The sequence below is a fragment of the Oxyura jamaicensis genome, chromosome 1 (genome assembly GCF_011077185.1).
Source record: "Oxyura jamaicensis isolate SHBP4307 breed ruddy duck chromosome 1, BPBGC_Ojam_1.0, whole genome shotgun sequence".
Lineage (NCBI taxonomy): Eukaryota > Metazoa > Chordata > Aves > Anseriformes > Anatidae > Oxyura > Oxyura jamaicensis.
Window position 1 is genome coordinate 112,966,139 of NC_048893.1, and position 16,850 is coordinate 112,982,988.

At 41.8% G+C, this 16,850-nt stretch overlaps 1 protein-coding gene across 2 annotated transcripts; it reads right to left on the bottom strand.

Annotated features, from left to right (window-relative positions):
- Window positions 1-587: 587 nt before the first annotated feature.
- Window positions 588-15,327, bottom strand: RSPH1 (radial spoke head component 1). Of its 2 annotated transcripts, none has more exons than XM_035315874.1 (9): window positions 15,217-15,327; window positions 8,334-8,447; window positions 8,110-8,215; window positions 6,737-6,827; window positions 6,400-6,535; window positions 5,566-5,637; window positions 3,100-3,325; window positions 2,548-2,694; window positions 588-780 (listed from the first exon to the last, which is right to left on the bottom strand). In XM_035315874.1, the coding sequence occupies exons 1-9, from the start codon at window positions 15,310-15,312 to the stop codon at window positions 731-733; spliced, it is 1,038 nt and encodes a 345-aa protein (XP_035171765.1). In that variant the 5' UTR covers window positions 15,313-15,327; the 3' UTR covers window positions 588-730. The 2 variants fall into 2 exon arrangements, with proteins under 2 accessions (XP_035171765.1, XP_035171764.1); XM_035315873.1 differs by lacking the exon at window positions 15,217-15,327 and adding an exon at window positions 8,604-8,747.
- Window positions 15,328-16,850: the final 1,523 nt, after the last annotated feature.

A 16,850-nucleotide genomic window follows, 5' to 3' on the forward strand; every position in this document is an offset into this window, starting at 1 on the left:
GGATATAAGTAGAAAAAAAGTATTCACTCTGAGGACACCTAAGCATTCAAATACTTTGCAAAGAGGTTGTGCACCTTCCATCTTTATAATATTTCTGGCCTTTACTGAAAAAAGAAAAAGAAAAAAAAAAAAAAGACATACTTGATCTGAATTTCATGTTGACCCTGCTTTGAGCAGAATTTTGAATTAAAGAACTCTTGAGTTTACTTTCAAATTAAAAGATTCTAAGATTGCCTTCTAGCATGTTAACTAACTTCCAAGATGGATACAACCTTCTGAATTTTGGGGCAATATTGAAGTATTCATCAGGTTCAAAAGACATCTTCCTGTGAAGAAATGAACATAGATCTTCAAAAGCAATGTACTTACCACAGGCATTAAGTGGTCTGATCTGTTACTGCATGCATATTTATGTTCCATTTTAAAACTATCATGCCTAGTGTTTCAAAGGTTGATTCTGCAAATGTGTAAGAACACAACTTTATGGACCCAGAGTAATCCCATACTGAATTCAACTGACTGCCTGCTGTGTGGAATAAATTGGTCCTGAAACTGCACAGTCTGAGATCATAAAAGTTTCAGAGAGATATATTCCAGACAGAACAGTGACATAAATGTTTATTCAAAATAGCTTAACTAGGCTTTTTATGAATAAAATATTTCAGATTTACCATAACAAATGATTTACTCTGATTTTTTTTTGCCGGTCTTTGTTGTTGGTTGTATCCAATTATTCTGCTTCCTTTGATTCATCCTCCTTATCCTCTAAACTAGCAGTTCCTGTGGAAGCAAAGGAGAAAAAACAAACAGGAAACTGAAATTAATAATATAAAATACTGGAAAATAATCCTAGTAACCTAAAATATAACTCTAGGATCATGCTGTCTACCACAGTCCTCCTTCCCACTGCCTTTCACTGCCAATACTTGAACCTAACTGTTATACATTGTTTGTCAGCTGCCAGACAGACTCAGTACACACAGACTGACTGCCAGCCAGTCCATATGTAACTCTGGAATAGCCAAAGAATGTCTCCTATGTAGAGAAGTAGCACAAAAACATGGAGTAAGGATGGAACTGCTGTCTGGAAAAAATGACGGTAATGGGACAGAGAAGGCAAACCTGCTAGAAAACAGATTTTGTTACATCTGCTCCTTACAGTTTGCATATTTTCTTCAAATCATTTTCTTTTACTATAACTTAATCTTGCTAAATATAAAGACAGGGGAACAATGTATAGCCTAAGTAATTATGGCTGTAGACGTATGCTGAAAAATATGTAAAATCCAACTCTTTAATTCTAGAAATAAAGAGCTGGAAAGACCTTCAAAAACACCTATCACATTCCTATGTTTTCATGCATTAGACTATGCATCTGTACCGTCTCTGAGAGACATTTGTCCTTACAATATACCAAAAAAAAAAACAATGGGGATACCAGAACTGCTTTATTGTAGTAGGCCAGAAAATTCGTTAGAATCAAGTTCAATCAAAAATGACTATTTGAGTCCAAGAAACTTTGAGACAAACCAGGCTCAATGAACATTTGCCAAATCCAAAGCAGAGCTATTCAGGAAACCTACTTAGATTTCTGCTGGATTTGATCTAAACCCAGGGATCCTGTAAGCTATCAGTCCTACACATCAGATCAGCTAGTTGGCTAGTCTGCCCTGAAGCAGGAGGTCACCTTCAGAGGTGATGAGTGAAAAATGAGAGCAAATAAGTTACAAGAACTCTATGCAATTTTCAAGTAGATAACCTTTCAGATCTTTAGGAATAGTGCTTTGCTTTGATATATTACAAAATGGATGGATAACAAATGGAGAAATTTATCTCATGTTTTCCTGCATCAGAAGCTGGTAAATGGTAACATTTAACAAATGCAAAAAGGACAATTGGGTGGAGGCTTATCAATTAAATATGGGTAAGCATGGATGCTTCCTTTTATGTTGCTTTTTAGTAATTCTGTATAAAAATTGGCTTCTAAAATGCCCAGTAGAAAACCTTAGCATCTAAATGCCAAATCAATTTGCTTTGTAATAGGAATAATCAATCAGACACTAATTTTTGGCTATCCAAATCATAACGTATAACAATACCTAAGACTTGTTTCTTCAGAAGAATTTTTTTCTGTGTTTCCTGAGAACAGGAACACACAGTTCCAGTCATAATGGAAAAGTGGTGTGCTCAAACCCCTGAATTCCCCAGGGTCGAAAATCTGCTCTCTCAGTTTTGTACCAAAAAACTTGCAAATGAGGTCACTTCTAAGCTCAGCTCTGCAAGTGCTGTCAGCTCTACATGTGCAGATAATGCCACACTGCACTATCACTAATTAGTACTGTTAAGGTACAAATTGAACTTGACTGCTCAAAAACAGTTTATATCTTTAGAGGACTGCTCTCCTTACAAAAGGTAGAGCTTCCCACATTCTCTTCAGCCTTAATATGGGCCTTCCAGCAGGAGCAGCATGTCCTCAGCTGATTGACAGGCACCACTTCCAAACCTGATTGCTTATTGAAGAATGAGCATGCATGCCCCATTCTTCACCTTGGTCCTCCTGAGCTTGTTTGTTTTCTTCTTCCCCTCTGCTTCTCTCATCTTCCTCCTCTGCATGCTTTTCAGGGCTAAAAACTTCACTGGATACTTCATGAGGAGAAGGCTCATCATCCCTACCGTCAGCGGTCTCATCAGTGACTGAAATATGAGCATTAAAAATACTGAAGAAAATTCATTTTTACAAATTTGCACTCATTGTTTTCATGCAGCAACTAATAAATGACTGAAGTCTGCAGTCGTCACTCACATGAGAAAACCCACAACATTTTCTGCAACTGTTTATAATGAAGTTTGTATAACAGGCCATGATATAGACTAAAATGACTGACAGGCTTCCCAAGACAGTTGTGTCTTATTATGCTATGTGAGAGAACACTGATGTAAACATATTGTGCCATTTATGAACTGACTTGGTAGTTTCCAATTCTGAATATAAGGTAAATAATAGGGAAAAAACATCTCATACTACTTGAAATTAAACCAGAAAAATATGGTTTCAGGGGCTAGTCAAAGCACAGTTTCCAGCTGTCTGTCAAAACAAACCTCCATTTGTTGGCATTGTCTCCTCTCCATCTACTGCTCCTCCCGTTTCTTCCACTGCTTCACCTGCTGCTGCTGCTGCCGCCTCTGCTGCTGCTGGGGAGGCTTCACTGGGAGAAGGTGCTTTTTTCTCACTGGGTGTCCAGAGTGTTAATGCAGTAATTTCTGTTGCTTTCCATTTTGGTGCAGCAAGTAATGAGGGGTCCTCTTCTTCTTCCTCCCATTTATCCTAAAAGACAACTCTTAAAATCCAGGATCTCATCTTACGGGTATTAAGGCAGTAGCTAAGATGATGTGTGCTTATCTACTAAGATTTCTTTACCTGGGCTCAAAATGATAATAAGACAGACTTTTAAAACACTGACAGGTGGAGGAACTTCAGCAGTTGCACATCTTGGAAGAGAACAACACTTCCAACCTTGATGAAGTCATTTGACCAATAGTGCTGATCTATGCTTTCCAGCTTTCTTTCTTAAAGGTAAAATTTTGTCTCTCCCGCAAACAAAACGGCCGTGAGGGGCCTATTGACCACGCCTCCCCTTCTATGCCTGTCTACAGCATAGCAGTGGCAAATTAAGACCTGATGTTCTGTCTGGTAGATGCTCCACTGTCTTTCTCATACAGAAACAGAATGGTAAAACAGCTCTTTCTGACTTTGTCTTTGATTATGGAACACCTTGGAATGGATCTAGGAAGTGGTAAGTTACTGCACAAAGCTTATGGTTTTGAACTTTGAAGATATATTTTTTTTAAAAAAAGCTTTATTTTATCAAAATCTGAAGGAGCTTTAGTAACAAAATCATTACCTGTATTGTAAGCTAACTTCTCTTAAAATGTTCTTTAAACGGGCCTTGATTTGTAGTTACTTCAATGAAAGCAAAAGGCAACATTTAATCTTACTTTAGTGACAGCACTGTTCCTTGCTCTACATAGTCACTACAGAATTCATATGAGAAGAGATGACTTTTCCTGAGTAATGATTTTCAGAAGTTGGATGCTTAACATTAGGTTCTTAAATTCATATTTAAACTCCCACACTGATGGCCTAGTATTCCAAAATCAGGACATCCAACAATTCCCCATTGCCTGGGAATATTAGATACACATCATTTTAGATACTCATGGCAGGTGTTGCCAGGCACCTGAATACAAAGCCAAATAAGCAAAACAGTCTCTGTTTTGCAAATCTCTATCATTAATGATAAGTTCTTTTTTATTATTTTGTCCTGTCTTAGGAATATTTTTACACTGTTTTACCTAGTATTTAAAAAATAACAATTTTGAAATTATTTAACTAGGACTTAGAGAATGGTATTTATGTACAGCTACATTTAGGTAAGTATGGTGGAAATACAGGGACAGGTGTCATTACAGCTGTCAGAACGAGCTGGCCAAACAAAGCACTGGGAACAGAATCAGGGCTGCACATACTGCAGAATATGTATTTCTACTAATCACTCACTGCTCTTCCACCCACCAAAAAAGAGGGATTATGTCTCCTCCAGAGGCAGAGTGTACCCAGCAGTACTTCCCAAAAAGTATCGATTCTACCACAGGACTATCATTCTGGTTCTTAAAGCTAATAGCCAAGCACTATTGATATAAAATTAGAGGTCCAATGTGGAGAGACAGAAAAATAAAAAGTAAATCTCGCTTGGAAAAGGTAAAATATACACAACAGAAGAAACTTAGTGAGGTTATATTATAAAACAATTGTTGCACTAGAGAATTTTTTAAGTATGTAATGGGAACAAATGTGTCAGACAACAGAGGTAGAAAACTCTGAGGTAAAATGTGGCATATTTTCTTGAAATCAAAACGGTAATATTAACATATATTTCTTACTTCTATAGCTATTTTGTATCATTTTAGCCAGAAAGACTTAAGAAAGTTCACGCCTGAAGGAGAAGGAAAAAGAGGCCCTGATACCAGTTCCTCCCTATGATTAGTAGCTGTGAATATTAAGTTTCCAACAGGACAAGGCAATGATGGGACATGTTTCCAAAACAAGAATCTTCTGGAAATTACCTTTTGCAGACATAGCATCAAGCAATTCAGAAATATAAGAAATAATTTCCATTGTTTTCTGGTGTGCAGAACAAAGTGGAATACAGGTTAAATGTACAGACAGATTTTTAGGTTCTTTTGTGGTCTGAAACCACAGAAACCTAAAAATTTTGGGGTAGGTCCTGACTCTTCTAAAGTTTAAGCACAAAACATTTCTGTCTGCAAGCAAGGCAAAATCACTCCTTTTAGTTGTCAAAGTTTGTACAGTAGAGAAGCTAAAGAAAAATGTAAAATGAAACCTTATTTAGTACTAAAGAAAGCATAAATTTCCACCTTTTTTGACTGGTTAGATCTAAGATACTTTAACATCAGTATCTATAAGGCATTTTATTGATTACTCAGCAGTAGATTCAATTTACTGAGTTCTCTGATTTTCAGTATAACTTTCATTATTTCATTTACCTCTGCTGACTGAATGTATTCACCATGCTGTTCACATCCAATATCAAAGACATATTTTCCACAACCTACAGGCTGCACAGAGAGATACAAAAAGGTCAGCAGAACTATAAAGTCTGTAAATTCTAAGCATATAAATGTAAAATATGCTTTACTACTAAATTCATGTAATAGTCAATAACAAGATTGTACAAGAGACATGGACATACTAGAAAAAGTCCAACACAAGGCCACCAGGATGAAAAAGGGACTGGAGCACCTCTCCTGTAAGAAAAGGCTGAGAGAGCTGGGACTGTACAGGCTGGAAAAGAGGAGGCTCAAGGGGATTTCTTCACTATCTATAAATACCTGAAAAGAGGGTGCAAAGGCTCTTTTCAGTAGTGCCCAGTGCCAGGACAAGAGGCAATGGACACAAACCAGAGCACAGGAGGCTCTGTCTAAATATCAGGAAAAACTTCTTTACTGTGAGTGTGCCAAGCCCTGGCACAGGCTGCCCAGAGAGCTGTGGGGTCTCCTCCTTGGGGATCTCCAACAGCTGCCTGGGCATGGCCCTGGGCAGCCTGCTCTGGGTGGCCCTGCTTGGGCAGGGAGATGGACCAGATGACCTCCCTTCCCACCTTAGCCATTCTGTGATTCTGTAATACTGTTTAAAAGCAAAGTTGCAGACACTTAGCTTCCTGATCTGCAGATCAAATTGGTTTCATCTGCTACATTTAAGGTACACGAAATACTACACATGAACAGGAGCCTACCTTGTCATTTAAATGAAAACAGATGACATTAAGACAATTCTATGCTAACTGTTCAAATGAATAGAGAATTTTCCAGCACACTTACATTTCCATTCAAAAACTTGCCCCTAAATCTGTGGTTTAGGTGAATAAGTTCAGCTTCTCCTTCCTGATTTCCATCTACCCAACCACCAACATATTTAGATCCAGTGTCTTTATACACGTATGTACCTTGGCCACGCCTAAGGAGAAAAAAAAATAATCTTGCTTTATATTACCAAATAAAAAGAATGTAGGATGTTGTTATATGTAAGGTACTAAGGCTTAATACCAACGTCATCCAGTAACACCTGATTTGCTGCAGTCATCTACACTTTGAAAATAACCATCATATCGTAATGCTACTGGGTAACCTGAAACATCACTCTAAGAATGAAACAAACCTATTGTGGTTAAACCATTCTCCAGCGTAGGTGTCTCCATTTGCATAGGTATATTCTCCATAGCCATGTCTCTGGTCATTCACCCAGCTTCCTTTAATGAGAACACATCAAAACTAGAGTGAGATGTGGTGTATTTCAGTGTGTTATATGGTGGCCAGTTTATAAAGTTATCATACATGAGTTAAGCTAATTTCTAAGTGAGTGGAGAATGCACCTCATTAGAGAAGGAAAAGAAAGCTATGACAGCATAATGATTGGCTACTAAAAACCAACCAAACAAAAAAACAAATCCCACTTCCTCCCACTAAACACAAAAAATCTCAAATGAAAGGGAAACATATGTCTATTAAACTCTAGGCATATCTAATTTCTCTATCAACTAAAATAGATTAAATCAAAGAAGTACTGGTACTCTCTGGCAGAGAAAAGTTTAATTTATCATGTATCTGACAAATGGGTGAGAACCCTGACAGGCAACGAGAAGAGCCATCAGTAGATGTAACAGAGTAGACAACAGCTCCACATACAAGATTATCCAATAACTTTCCACCTTCTGATCTGGATATATGTGTAAGAACAATTCTCATTTATGGACAAAAAAAAAATTCTAATGTTCTCACTTGAGATTGTTTTGTTCCCCTATTCAGATACTGTCTTCTTTGCTGCCAAGGAAAGACTTCCCCATAAACAGAATTTCCAGGTTCTGTTATCTGTCTTGGAAGTTCTGCCTTGTGGTTCCCTGCTCATTTACCAACACTGCCTTCATTTTGTTGCCCCAGTTGTTGTTTCTTAAGGAACAATAATAAAATCAATACAAGGAGGGTTTTGGCTAGGCACACAGGCCTGTGGGCTTTGTCATGTCAGCTAGACCAGTCTCGGCTTAAGATCTACTCTGCTGTATACTGTTTCAGGCTTCGTGTGTTCTGCTGGAAGAAGGGAAACTGTGAGTTTCAGCTTCTTCAAACTTCAGTGGCATCCCAATCCTAGGGTAAGTGCTCTAATCAGTTGATTATTTTTTAAGGGTGGACTTAATAAAATCTGCAGTGAACACACTCTAGTTCTAATCATCATACAGAAATAAGCAGTTATAATCTTTCTTGTGCAAACCCAGGAACTGGACCCGATGATCCTTGAGTGACAAGAACAAACTGCTACTAAATACCATGCTTCTCACAATAATCCACGTGAATCCCCATAAATAAATTTTAAAAAACACTGTTCTCAGAGCTTGTGAAAAAGGAATAAAAGGAAAATGTTGCATAGCAAACGTATCTTCTTAAAATAATACACTCTTCACCATCTCCTAGTATTCTGGGGGCTGCAGAAATGTGTCTTTCTGTTACGGAAATCCTTGCAACTGCATTCTGTTTTACCTTCGTATTTTGATCCATCTGGATAAAAGAAAACCCCATGGCCATGCTTTTTGTTTTGAAGATACTGTCCAATGTAGTAAGCACCATTTTTAAATCTGTAGGTCCCCTGAAACATATACGGTATAGATAAAATACTTGTCAGTTCTCACTCTTGTTTCAATAGTGACCAGACTAACACTACTGTGGAAACGTGAGGCAAACACTGTCTTCTGCCTCTGCCCTACCTGTCCATTTCTCAAACTGTGTTCATATTCACCATCGTACGTATCACCATTGGGTAGCTGTGCTTTCCCGCGCCCATGTCGTTCACCTGCTGAATTGCGCTCACCATCATACTCCTGATGAAATGCGATGAAAAACGGCTTGTGAGGGACAGACCTGCCACCACACACCGTTCAAGACCCCGTGACCGGCACCATTCGCCCTTCTCTCTCCCTGCTGGCCCTCCCGCCCTGTCCCGAGGCCCTGCTGCCCGCCACGGCACCCCGCCGGACCCCCAAATCGGCCTCGGTCTCCTCGGTCTCCTCGGCCTCGGCGTCGCTCTCCTCGCTCTCGCTCTCGGTCTCCTCGGCGTCGGCCTCGGCCTCCTCGGAGCTCGGGTCCGACATCTTGCGGCCGCGGCGCCGCCGTCACCCTGGCAACGACGGGGCGGGAAGGGGGGGGGGGGGGAGTGCGCTCCGCCGCCATATTGCTGCCGTGGCAACGGGCGGGGGCGCGCTGCTGTCCCGGGTGCTGAGGGGCGGCGGGGCAGGGCCCGCGGGGCCGGGGATTGCTGCGTTAATAAGCGATTAGTCTGCGATTTGTGCTTCTTTCGCTTACCTGGGCGGGCTGGGTTTCCCTGTTTTGTCATTCTTTCCTTTACCTAAGTGTTGTGAAAGCGGCTGGTGAGCTCAGATCTTCGAGTATTCGGAGGGTTCCCGGTGATTCAGCAGGTTTAGCCTGTAAACAACATTTAGATTTTAAGGTCATTCCTTCACCTAGACTTTTTTCTTTTCTTTTCTTTTCTTTTCTTTTCTTTTCTTTTCTCCCTGTAAGGGAAATGTTCAGAAACCCCAAGTCCATGGATCTTATCTTTTCATTATGTCTTACAGTTCCCACCCGTTAAAAGCAGACTTTCCCTGCTCACGGTGGTGAATCCCACTGTAAACACACTTCATCAGGTGAAGCCTGAAGCCTCCAGCCCCAAGATCCAAAATCCCTCAGGATTTCAGGAGATGGCTTCGAAGGACGCTTTGGCCGGCACAGCGAGACAAAGGACCTCCGTGTGCTGGGATGTGCGTGGGCTGCCCACTGCGCTGCTGGTGGTGGTCAGGCTCTGCATTGAGGGAGGACAAACTCCCTCTTCTACGTAAAACACAGCAGAACCGTCTGGATGGCTTCCCATACAAATATGATTACAGCTAAATGAATTTGGAAGGCAAGATAAGGGCTCTCCTTTCTCAAAAGGCCAAGGAGTAGAAGGGAGTGGCTCACAAGGAAGAGGAGAGGGTTGGTACACCATGGCCACCAAAGTTCCTTGGCTAAAGGGAGTAACTTGTCACTCCATCATGGCTAGTGCCCGCTTCCAAGGTTGCCTTGCTAAATGCAAGGGGTACTTTACTTCTCTGCCAAGTGGCAGCACTTCTGCCTGCTCCACAGTGCTTGCAGGAGCCTGGTGAGACTGTGGGCCTGCCAGTGATGGTGGGGTCCCTGCACCGGGTGACCTCCTGAGGTCCCTCCCAGCCTCAGCCATCCTGGGATTCTGTGGTGCAGGCAAACCACCTCACTGTCACTTTGTGAGGCAATTTAATGGCTAAGGTTTCACAACAGGAGCCATGCGAGGGTGTGCATGGTAAAAGCAGCTAGCTAGCTAGCCAAGCACTGTGCAGAGGTGGAGGTGTCAGAGGTAGGCAGCAAAAGGAGTGGCAGGTGGTTGGAAAATGTGTTGGAGGTCACTTTATAATCTAGGTCAAGGCTCTGCCACCCAAAACAGAAGAAAAACAGGATCTCTACACAAAGATACGCTATATATTTGGGTCATTTTATTGGTTTCATAGGTAGGAATCTAAAGAGCCAATATTAAGTTGTATATACACCTTATACACCTGTAGCATATACATCTTTTTGTTACATCAGCTGGGCAAAGATGAAAAAGGCATCCTGTTCTTAGCTAGTAGGAACCCAGTGGGCTCCCGAGTTAGCACTCTGTCGTTAATATGAGAGTGCTTTCTGTCTGAAATATTTAAGAGCACTGAAATTAAATTTTGTTAGCTGGCAGAGCATTACGCAGCTATACATTTATTAACTCAAAATCCTGTGGTTATTTCTCTTTCATCCACTTCCCCAGCATTTGACGAGGGAAGTCTGATTTGCATAATGGCTGCAGTGTTAATAAGTAACTGCAGAGTATGTAAATTACTACTCTAATTGCTTACATCCTGCACAATTGGATCTGAGTACACTTTCCTGAAGCATTGGCGTTTTCTCCTTTATCACTCTTGATACCTAAGTTTCTTCTTTCACCTAAGGAAGGCTAAATGCCTTTATCTACAACAAGGTAATGTCTCTACCTAAAAAAAGCACTTACTTAGTCTGTGAGTGGCATGTTAGTTGTAAGCAGACACCGTGACTCAGAGTTAAAAGGGAAAATATGTTTGGGATGCATATAGAGGCGTGCCCTGCTCAACCCAATGACAGAAATAACCGGATGTGTGTTGTAGCTTCAAAGTTCACGTAGCCAAGGGGACAGCTGTGACACACACAGGAAGCAGCGGCAAGCTGTCAAATACACTCCCCTTCACTGTCACTAAATGTTCTTGCTGGATGCATGGTTTCAGAGTCGTGAAGGAGGAAAGGATCTGAGGAAAAAAACAGTTCACTTGGCTTGTGAACCAGACAAGAGCTCTTTCTTTATAATTTCTCTAGAAATGGCAGATAGCACAAGCATCTGTATTGCAGGATCACACAGCTGACCTCAAGCATCATTTGAAGCTTTCTACAGCTAGCTGTTCTGTGAGGACAACTACAGCTTGTACAAATAAATGCACATAATGACAAGGAGGGCATATTTTGTAGCTTCTGATCTTCCAGCTGCATTTAGGTGTATTTCAATGTCAGATGAAAGTTAAGCTCTAAGTATGAAACTCTTGAAAAGCGCTACTACCATCCTTATGTTCTTGTTCTTTTTCCTTTTCTGTCAAAAGACTGACATAATACTATAAATGCTCTTAAGGTCTTGCTGATCTTGGACCTCTGGAGAGGGAGCCCCAGGGAACAAACCCCTGAGGCTGTTGCTGCCAGAGATGTTTGCAAACAGGGAGAGGCAGCAAGACAGCAAAGCAAGAGGCTGTGAGACACAGGACCCTGTCAAGTGCCTATGGCAGAGACTTTGTTCTCTGTTAGGAGAGGGGAGACTTTGGGCAGCGCAGGGACTTGAGGAAAATGCTGTTGTGCCAGGCCTGGCCTCAGGGGCTCAATTCCAGCACAGGCTGAGCTATGAAACCACAACAAGCATCAGAAATGACGGTATGTGTTAACTCTGATGTGGTAAAGGCGGCCTGCTCGCCGATTCATGCTGGGCGTGCTTCGTATTTTCTGCCCGCTGGGAGCTGCCGCTCCCACCCCGTCTTACTAGGCGTCCTTTCCCCAGAGGCAAGCAATGCGTTGTCAGTCCGCTCTTCGCCACCCAGCCAGGGACATGGCTTCAAGGGCTCTTCATTTCAAATCCTGCCACCAAAACAGGGAGAGTTGAGGCGGTTTCCCTGATGCAAGGGTTCCTGTCCTCACTTTCTGTACTGGCAAATGGAGATTCTGAGGCCCGTGTCTTGGGCGCTAAGCCACTTGGAGTTGTGCTCTGGGCTAAATTACAGCTCCAAGTGATAATTTATTTCTCTTGGTAGGGGAGGGGAGGTCCAGGCAAGATTATGGCTTTTGCCAGTTATTTAAAGAATAGAAATCTGCAGGGAAATATTTTGTTATTCCATAAAATATCTTCATTTACATCCTTCTCCTTTTAAAAGCCAAAACCATGGTTTGGTATACGGCACGGTCAGTATCATCTTCTTGCAGAGTGTAACCTGGAGTTGTCAAAAAAACTTAATGAAATCAGCTCTCTTCCTCCTGAAACTGAAATATAAAGCAGGTTGACTTCGTCAGCCTTTCAGAGGAAAAATGTGGGATTAGGGAATTAAAATAATATCTTAAGGGGAGTTCTTGTTTCAGAATATACATTTCAGATCTTATTATTTTGCCATATGTACTATAAGATGCAATTAAAGAATTCAAAATGTTCTGAGCAGAATATTTTCTCAGGTTATGGCAGCAAAGAGTGGACAAAGTAGAATTTACTGTCATTAACTTCCATATATTTGTGTGGGTTTTTTTTTTCGCCTCCAAGTAAGAATGAATCCAGATTCTGAGCTGTCAAAATCCTTTGCAAAATGGGAACTTCTCTCCATACAGCTCTGTTTTAAGCCCTTTACAGGCAAAATGAAAGCTGCTGCTTAGTTTGTTTGCATGCCAAGCAAAGATAGCCTCTTTCTGTGCTTATAAGCAAGCCAGAAAAACAAGTAAATGACCTTTCTAGCCACTCAGTTCACAATTGCCTCCTCCCAGTACAAGTAACATTGGGATATCCTGAAAGCCAGATGATAAGGAAAGAAAAGGTTGTATGAAGGCTATTACTGAATCACTGAATCACTGAATTTCTAGGTTGGAAGAGACCTCAAGATCATCGAGTCCAACCTCTAACCTAACACTAACAGTCCCCACTAAACCATATCCCTAAGCTCTACATCTAAACGTCTTTTGAAGACTTCCAGGGATGGTGACTCCACCACCTCCCTGGGCAGCCTGTTCCAATGCCTCACAACCCTTTCAGTAAAGAAGCTCTTCCTAACATCTGACCTAAAACTCCCCTGGCGCAACTTTAGCCCATTCCCCCTCGTCCTGTCACCAGGCACGTGGGAGAACAGGCCAACCCCCACCTCTCTACAGCCTCCTTTAAGGTATCTGTAGAGAGCGATAAGGTCGCCCCTGAGCCTCCTCTTCTCCAGGCTGAACAAGCCCAGCTCCCTCAGCCGCTCCTCGTAAGACTTGTTCTCCAGGCCCCTCACCAGCTTCGTAGCCCTTCTCTGGACCCGCTCAAGCACCTCGATGTCCTTCTTGTAGCGAGGGGCCCAAAACTGAACACAGTACTCGAGGTGCGGCCTCACCAGAGCCGAGTACAGGGGGACGATCACCTCCCTGGCCCTGCTGGTCACACTATTTCTGATACAGGCCAGGATGCCGTTGGCCTTCTTGGCCACCTGAGCACACTGCTGGCTCATATTCAGCCGACTGTCCACTATCACTCCCAGGTCCTTCTCTGCCTGGCAGCTCTCCAACCACTCATCTCCCAGCCTGTAGCTCTGCTTGGGGTTATTGCGCCCCAGGTGCAGGACCCGGCACTTGGCCTTGTTAAACTTCATGCAGTTGACCCCAGCCCATCGGTGCAGCCTATCCAGATCCTCCTATTGTTGAAATACTGGTAGTACTTCTTTGTGTCATGGCTAAATTTAACCCTTCAGCTCCCTCCTGTAAAATGCCCAAGGAAGAGCACGCCCTGCCTCCTATTTCTCTGACCTTACAGCTAATTTTGAAGTATAGAGTACAATCCATTCTTCAGACATATGGGAATTTTTTCAAGTTTTTCTTTTCCTTTCAGGTTTTCCTTTCCACTGAAGTGCAACTGGGATGCATACATACCTCTGCTATTCCATTTAGGAAATTATTGCTAATGTCTTTTCCCAAGCCTTTTAAGACAGTGAGTGCTACTACTTCTACCAAGAAAGCAGTTGGCATTCATGAGATAAATATATATATTGGTCAAGTACAAGAATAAAGCAGTGTTAATACGAAGTTTTTCTCTGCAAATGAATTTATTTATTTAAGGAAACAAACAAAAAAAACAACCAACCAAACAAAAATGAAACCGCAAACCTAAGCTTCTTGTTTATGCACAGTTTATAATGACATAAAGATAAAGCAGCCGAATCCTTTTTTCCCAAAACATCTGAAGTTCTAATCTGGTAACTCAGAATGAATTCAAAAGAGAAGAATGAAATGATTGAGGTAGATGGGACTACTTTGCTGCCTCCTCATTCCTGTCAGCTTGGATACCTTCATATTTTATCTTCCTATTCATGACTTGCAAGGCAATTCCTTTAGTGTAGGCTCTCTACTCTAGTCTGCTTTCTATTATACCATGGTATTTGTTCTGGTATTTGATTTCTATTTGGAAATGCCACCGTCCTTCCTTCTCATATGACTACTCTCCAGTGATCCACAAGAAAGGAGAAATGAAATCAATCAGTAGCCTACCTGCCTGGTTTAATCTGCCTGCTCCCCAGTAATTGTTTCTGTAGCTACTTGCACTTCCACTCAACCCTCTGGCCAATTTAGGAGAGGTAGAAATAAGTATAAAATAGCAAAAGAAACTCTCCTGCTTCCTGATGGAAGAAGAATAAATTCTTCAAGATAAGATCCTTAGAATAAATGTTTTTCTTTTGTAATGTTAGATGGTATATATCTTGGTTTGCATATTCCATTTATAATAAAACTGCTTGATTGTATGTATTAACTCTGCATTGTCAGTACATTCTTGACCATTTTTTTCTGTGAGCAGGTGGCTGAAGGTACAATAGAGCTGTCTGGCCTCTAACCAGCAATCTTCCATCCTAACTACAGGGCCACAGATCCCCGTAACAACAGGACATATGCAGTAGATTTGCCTGGGACTTTATCCAGTAGGTCCTACCCTAATAGACACCCCTGGTGCTACAACTGTTCTTTTTACAGGTCCTTCTTTAGAAAATATGAGGTGATTCCACAGTTCCACTCTCCACTCCTCTGGAAAGCCCCCACAAGAGTCAAAGTAGCATCCTACCAGCAAGACTGACCTGATTTCTCTGATTCTGAACTGACAGGGAACTCTTGGGGTTCAAATAAATGCCATATGCCTAAATGTCTCCTGCAATCGCAGCAGTATCTGTCTTTATCAGGAGTCCTGGTGACAGTTTTACTGCCCCCTCAATGTTCTACTGGCTACAGATTTTCTTGGTAAGCAGCCTTTAGTACCCAGGTACTGACCTGATCTGGTTGGGGAAAAGACTTTGTTTGCACTGTGGTCCTGTCTGCCCATCTCTTTTCCTGAAGACATCTCCTGGTGTTTCTCACTAGCTTCATTGCAAGCTAGGTATGGTGAAAAGTACCAGTCTGGAAACCCTGTAGTCACACTATTGTGGCACTGTGCCAAAGCTGAAAATTCCCATCAGCAGGCAGGACACGCCGTGCCAACTCAGCTGTACAGCTTCCAGCCCAAAGCTGGCCTACCTCCAGCCCTTTCTGAGGATGGCTGCAGCAGGGCTCTACGTGTCTGCTCCTGTCCATACAGACATAGCCTTCACAGCCTCTTTCTTTTTTGGTCTCTTTTGGGTATATATATATGTATGTGTATTTGCCAAAGCCTGATATAGCCGGGCTATATTTGGATTGCACCCAGCGTTGATGCGAATTGCTTATACAATATCCCAGCTGCTCTGTTGGGAAAACAAAGCATGCAAAACTAATAAAGGCAACTAAAAGCCATGATTATACCAGTCCAGGGAATTCTGCTACTTGTGTGGAATAAAGACTAAGTAAATATTACTTTCTATATAGTAAAGCACTATCTAAACCCCATTATTATGTAAAGAAGTTATGAACTTATCGGATCCCCTAAGACAAAGAGATCTCTCGGTGGCTATACAGATTAGCCTTTCCCATCTGTGCAACTAGGAATCATAAAATATGCTCATGCAATTTTCTGGAAAGAAAATAAATACATTAATCATCCAAGGGATACAGTAATTTGCATTCAGACCTCAGTTCAGCCAGCATCACCTGTGCAGCAAAGGAAAGACTGTGCTGACATCCATTGACTTCAAAGTGTTTTGCAAAGTCAGGACTGGAGATGTTAAAAGCACCACTCTTGTTCAGCAGAAATACAGTCTAGCTGTCCACCAGGAAATTATATTTTCAGAAAGAAGTGCCAGCAAAGGTATAAGTAAGCATCTGTCGGTGCATATACCTTTACTTTTGTTTGGTTTGGCAGAAAAAAACCACGCCCTTCTCTATTTCTTTTACTATGAATGTTGCCAGAGGCTTAGAAAGCCAAGCTGCTGCCACACTTGCTACCAATACAACTATTCACTGGACCATATCCTTCATTTGTGTTTTCTTCTAGAAAGGAACTGGCAAAATTCCCTCTCTGTTCTTTTCTGCAAAAATCCCTTTATTTTCTTTTCTGCAAGGCTCTAGATCATATATGCTATTTCAAATAATGTTTTTGTGCATTGCTTTTTAACCATTCCCTCCAGGCCGTACACTTCTGTCTATCTCCAGCTGATGTCTGGCCCTGCTTGCTGCTCCCCACCAGCACTCTGGTGCACAAACAGCAGCACAAAGCTCCTGTCACTCCTTATATGCATGTTCTTACCTTTTTTGCTGGCTTCTGTCAACCTTAGCTGCTGGTGACCAGTGCTGGCACAGCAGAAAGTAAGTACCTGTGCCAAGTGTAGCAGGCAGCAGGACTGGGAGAGTGCCTGTGTTTTAATGGGAAATGCAGTTTCTACTTTAGGTAGGAAAAATACAGAGTTTTTTGTGTTGTTTGGCCTGTGTTTTTTGCAAGTTGCTTGCAATGGAAGACAGAAAGATACTCAAGCAAGCCTAAATTCTTTAAGGAA

Bases quoted from the DNA above. Each gene is read 5' to 3' on its own strand.
- RSPH1 (XM_035315873.1), bottom strand. From the start codon at position 8,717: ATGTCGGACCCGAGCTCCGAGGAGGCCGAGGCCGACGCCGAGGAGACC. The intron at 3,326-5,565 runs GTAAATGAAATA...GTTGTCTTTTAG, and splicing joins AATACATTCAGTCAGCAGAG to GATAAATGGGAGGAAGAAGA. The intron at 781-2,547 runs GTGAAGAATGGG...TTGCTTCCACAG, and splicing joins ACAAGCTCAGGAGGACCAAG to GAACTGCTAGTTTAGAGGAT.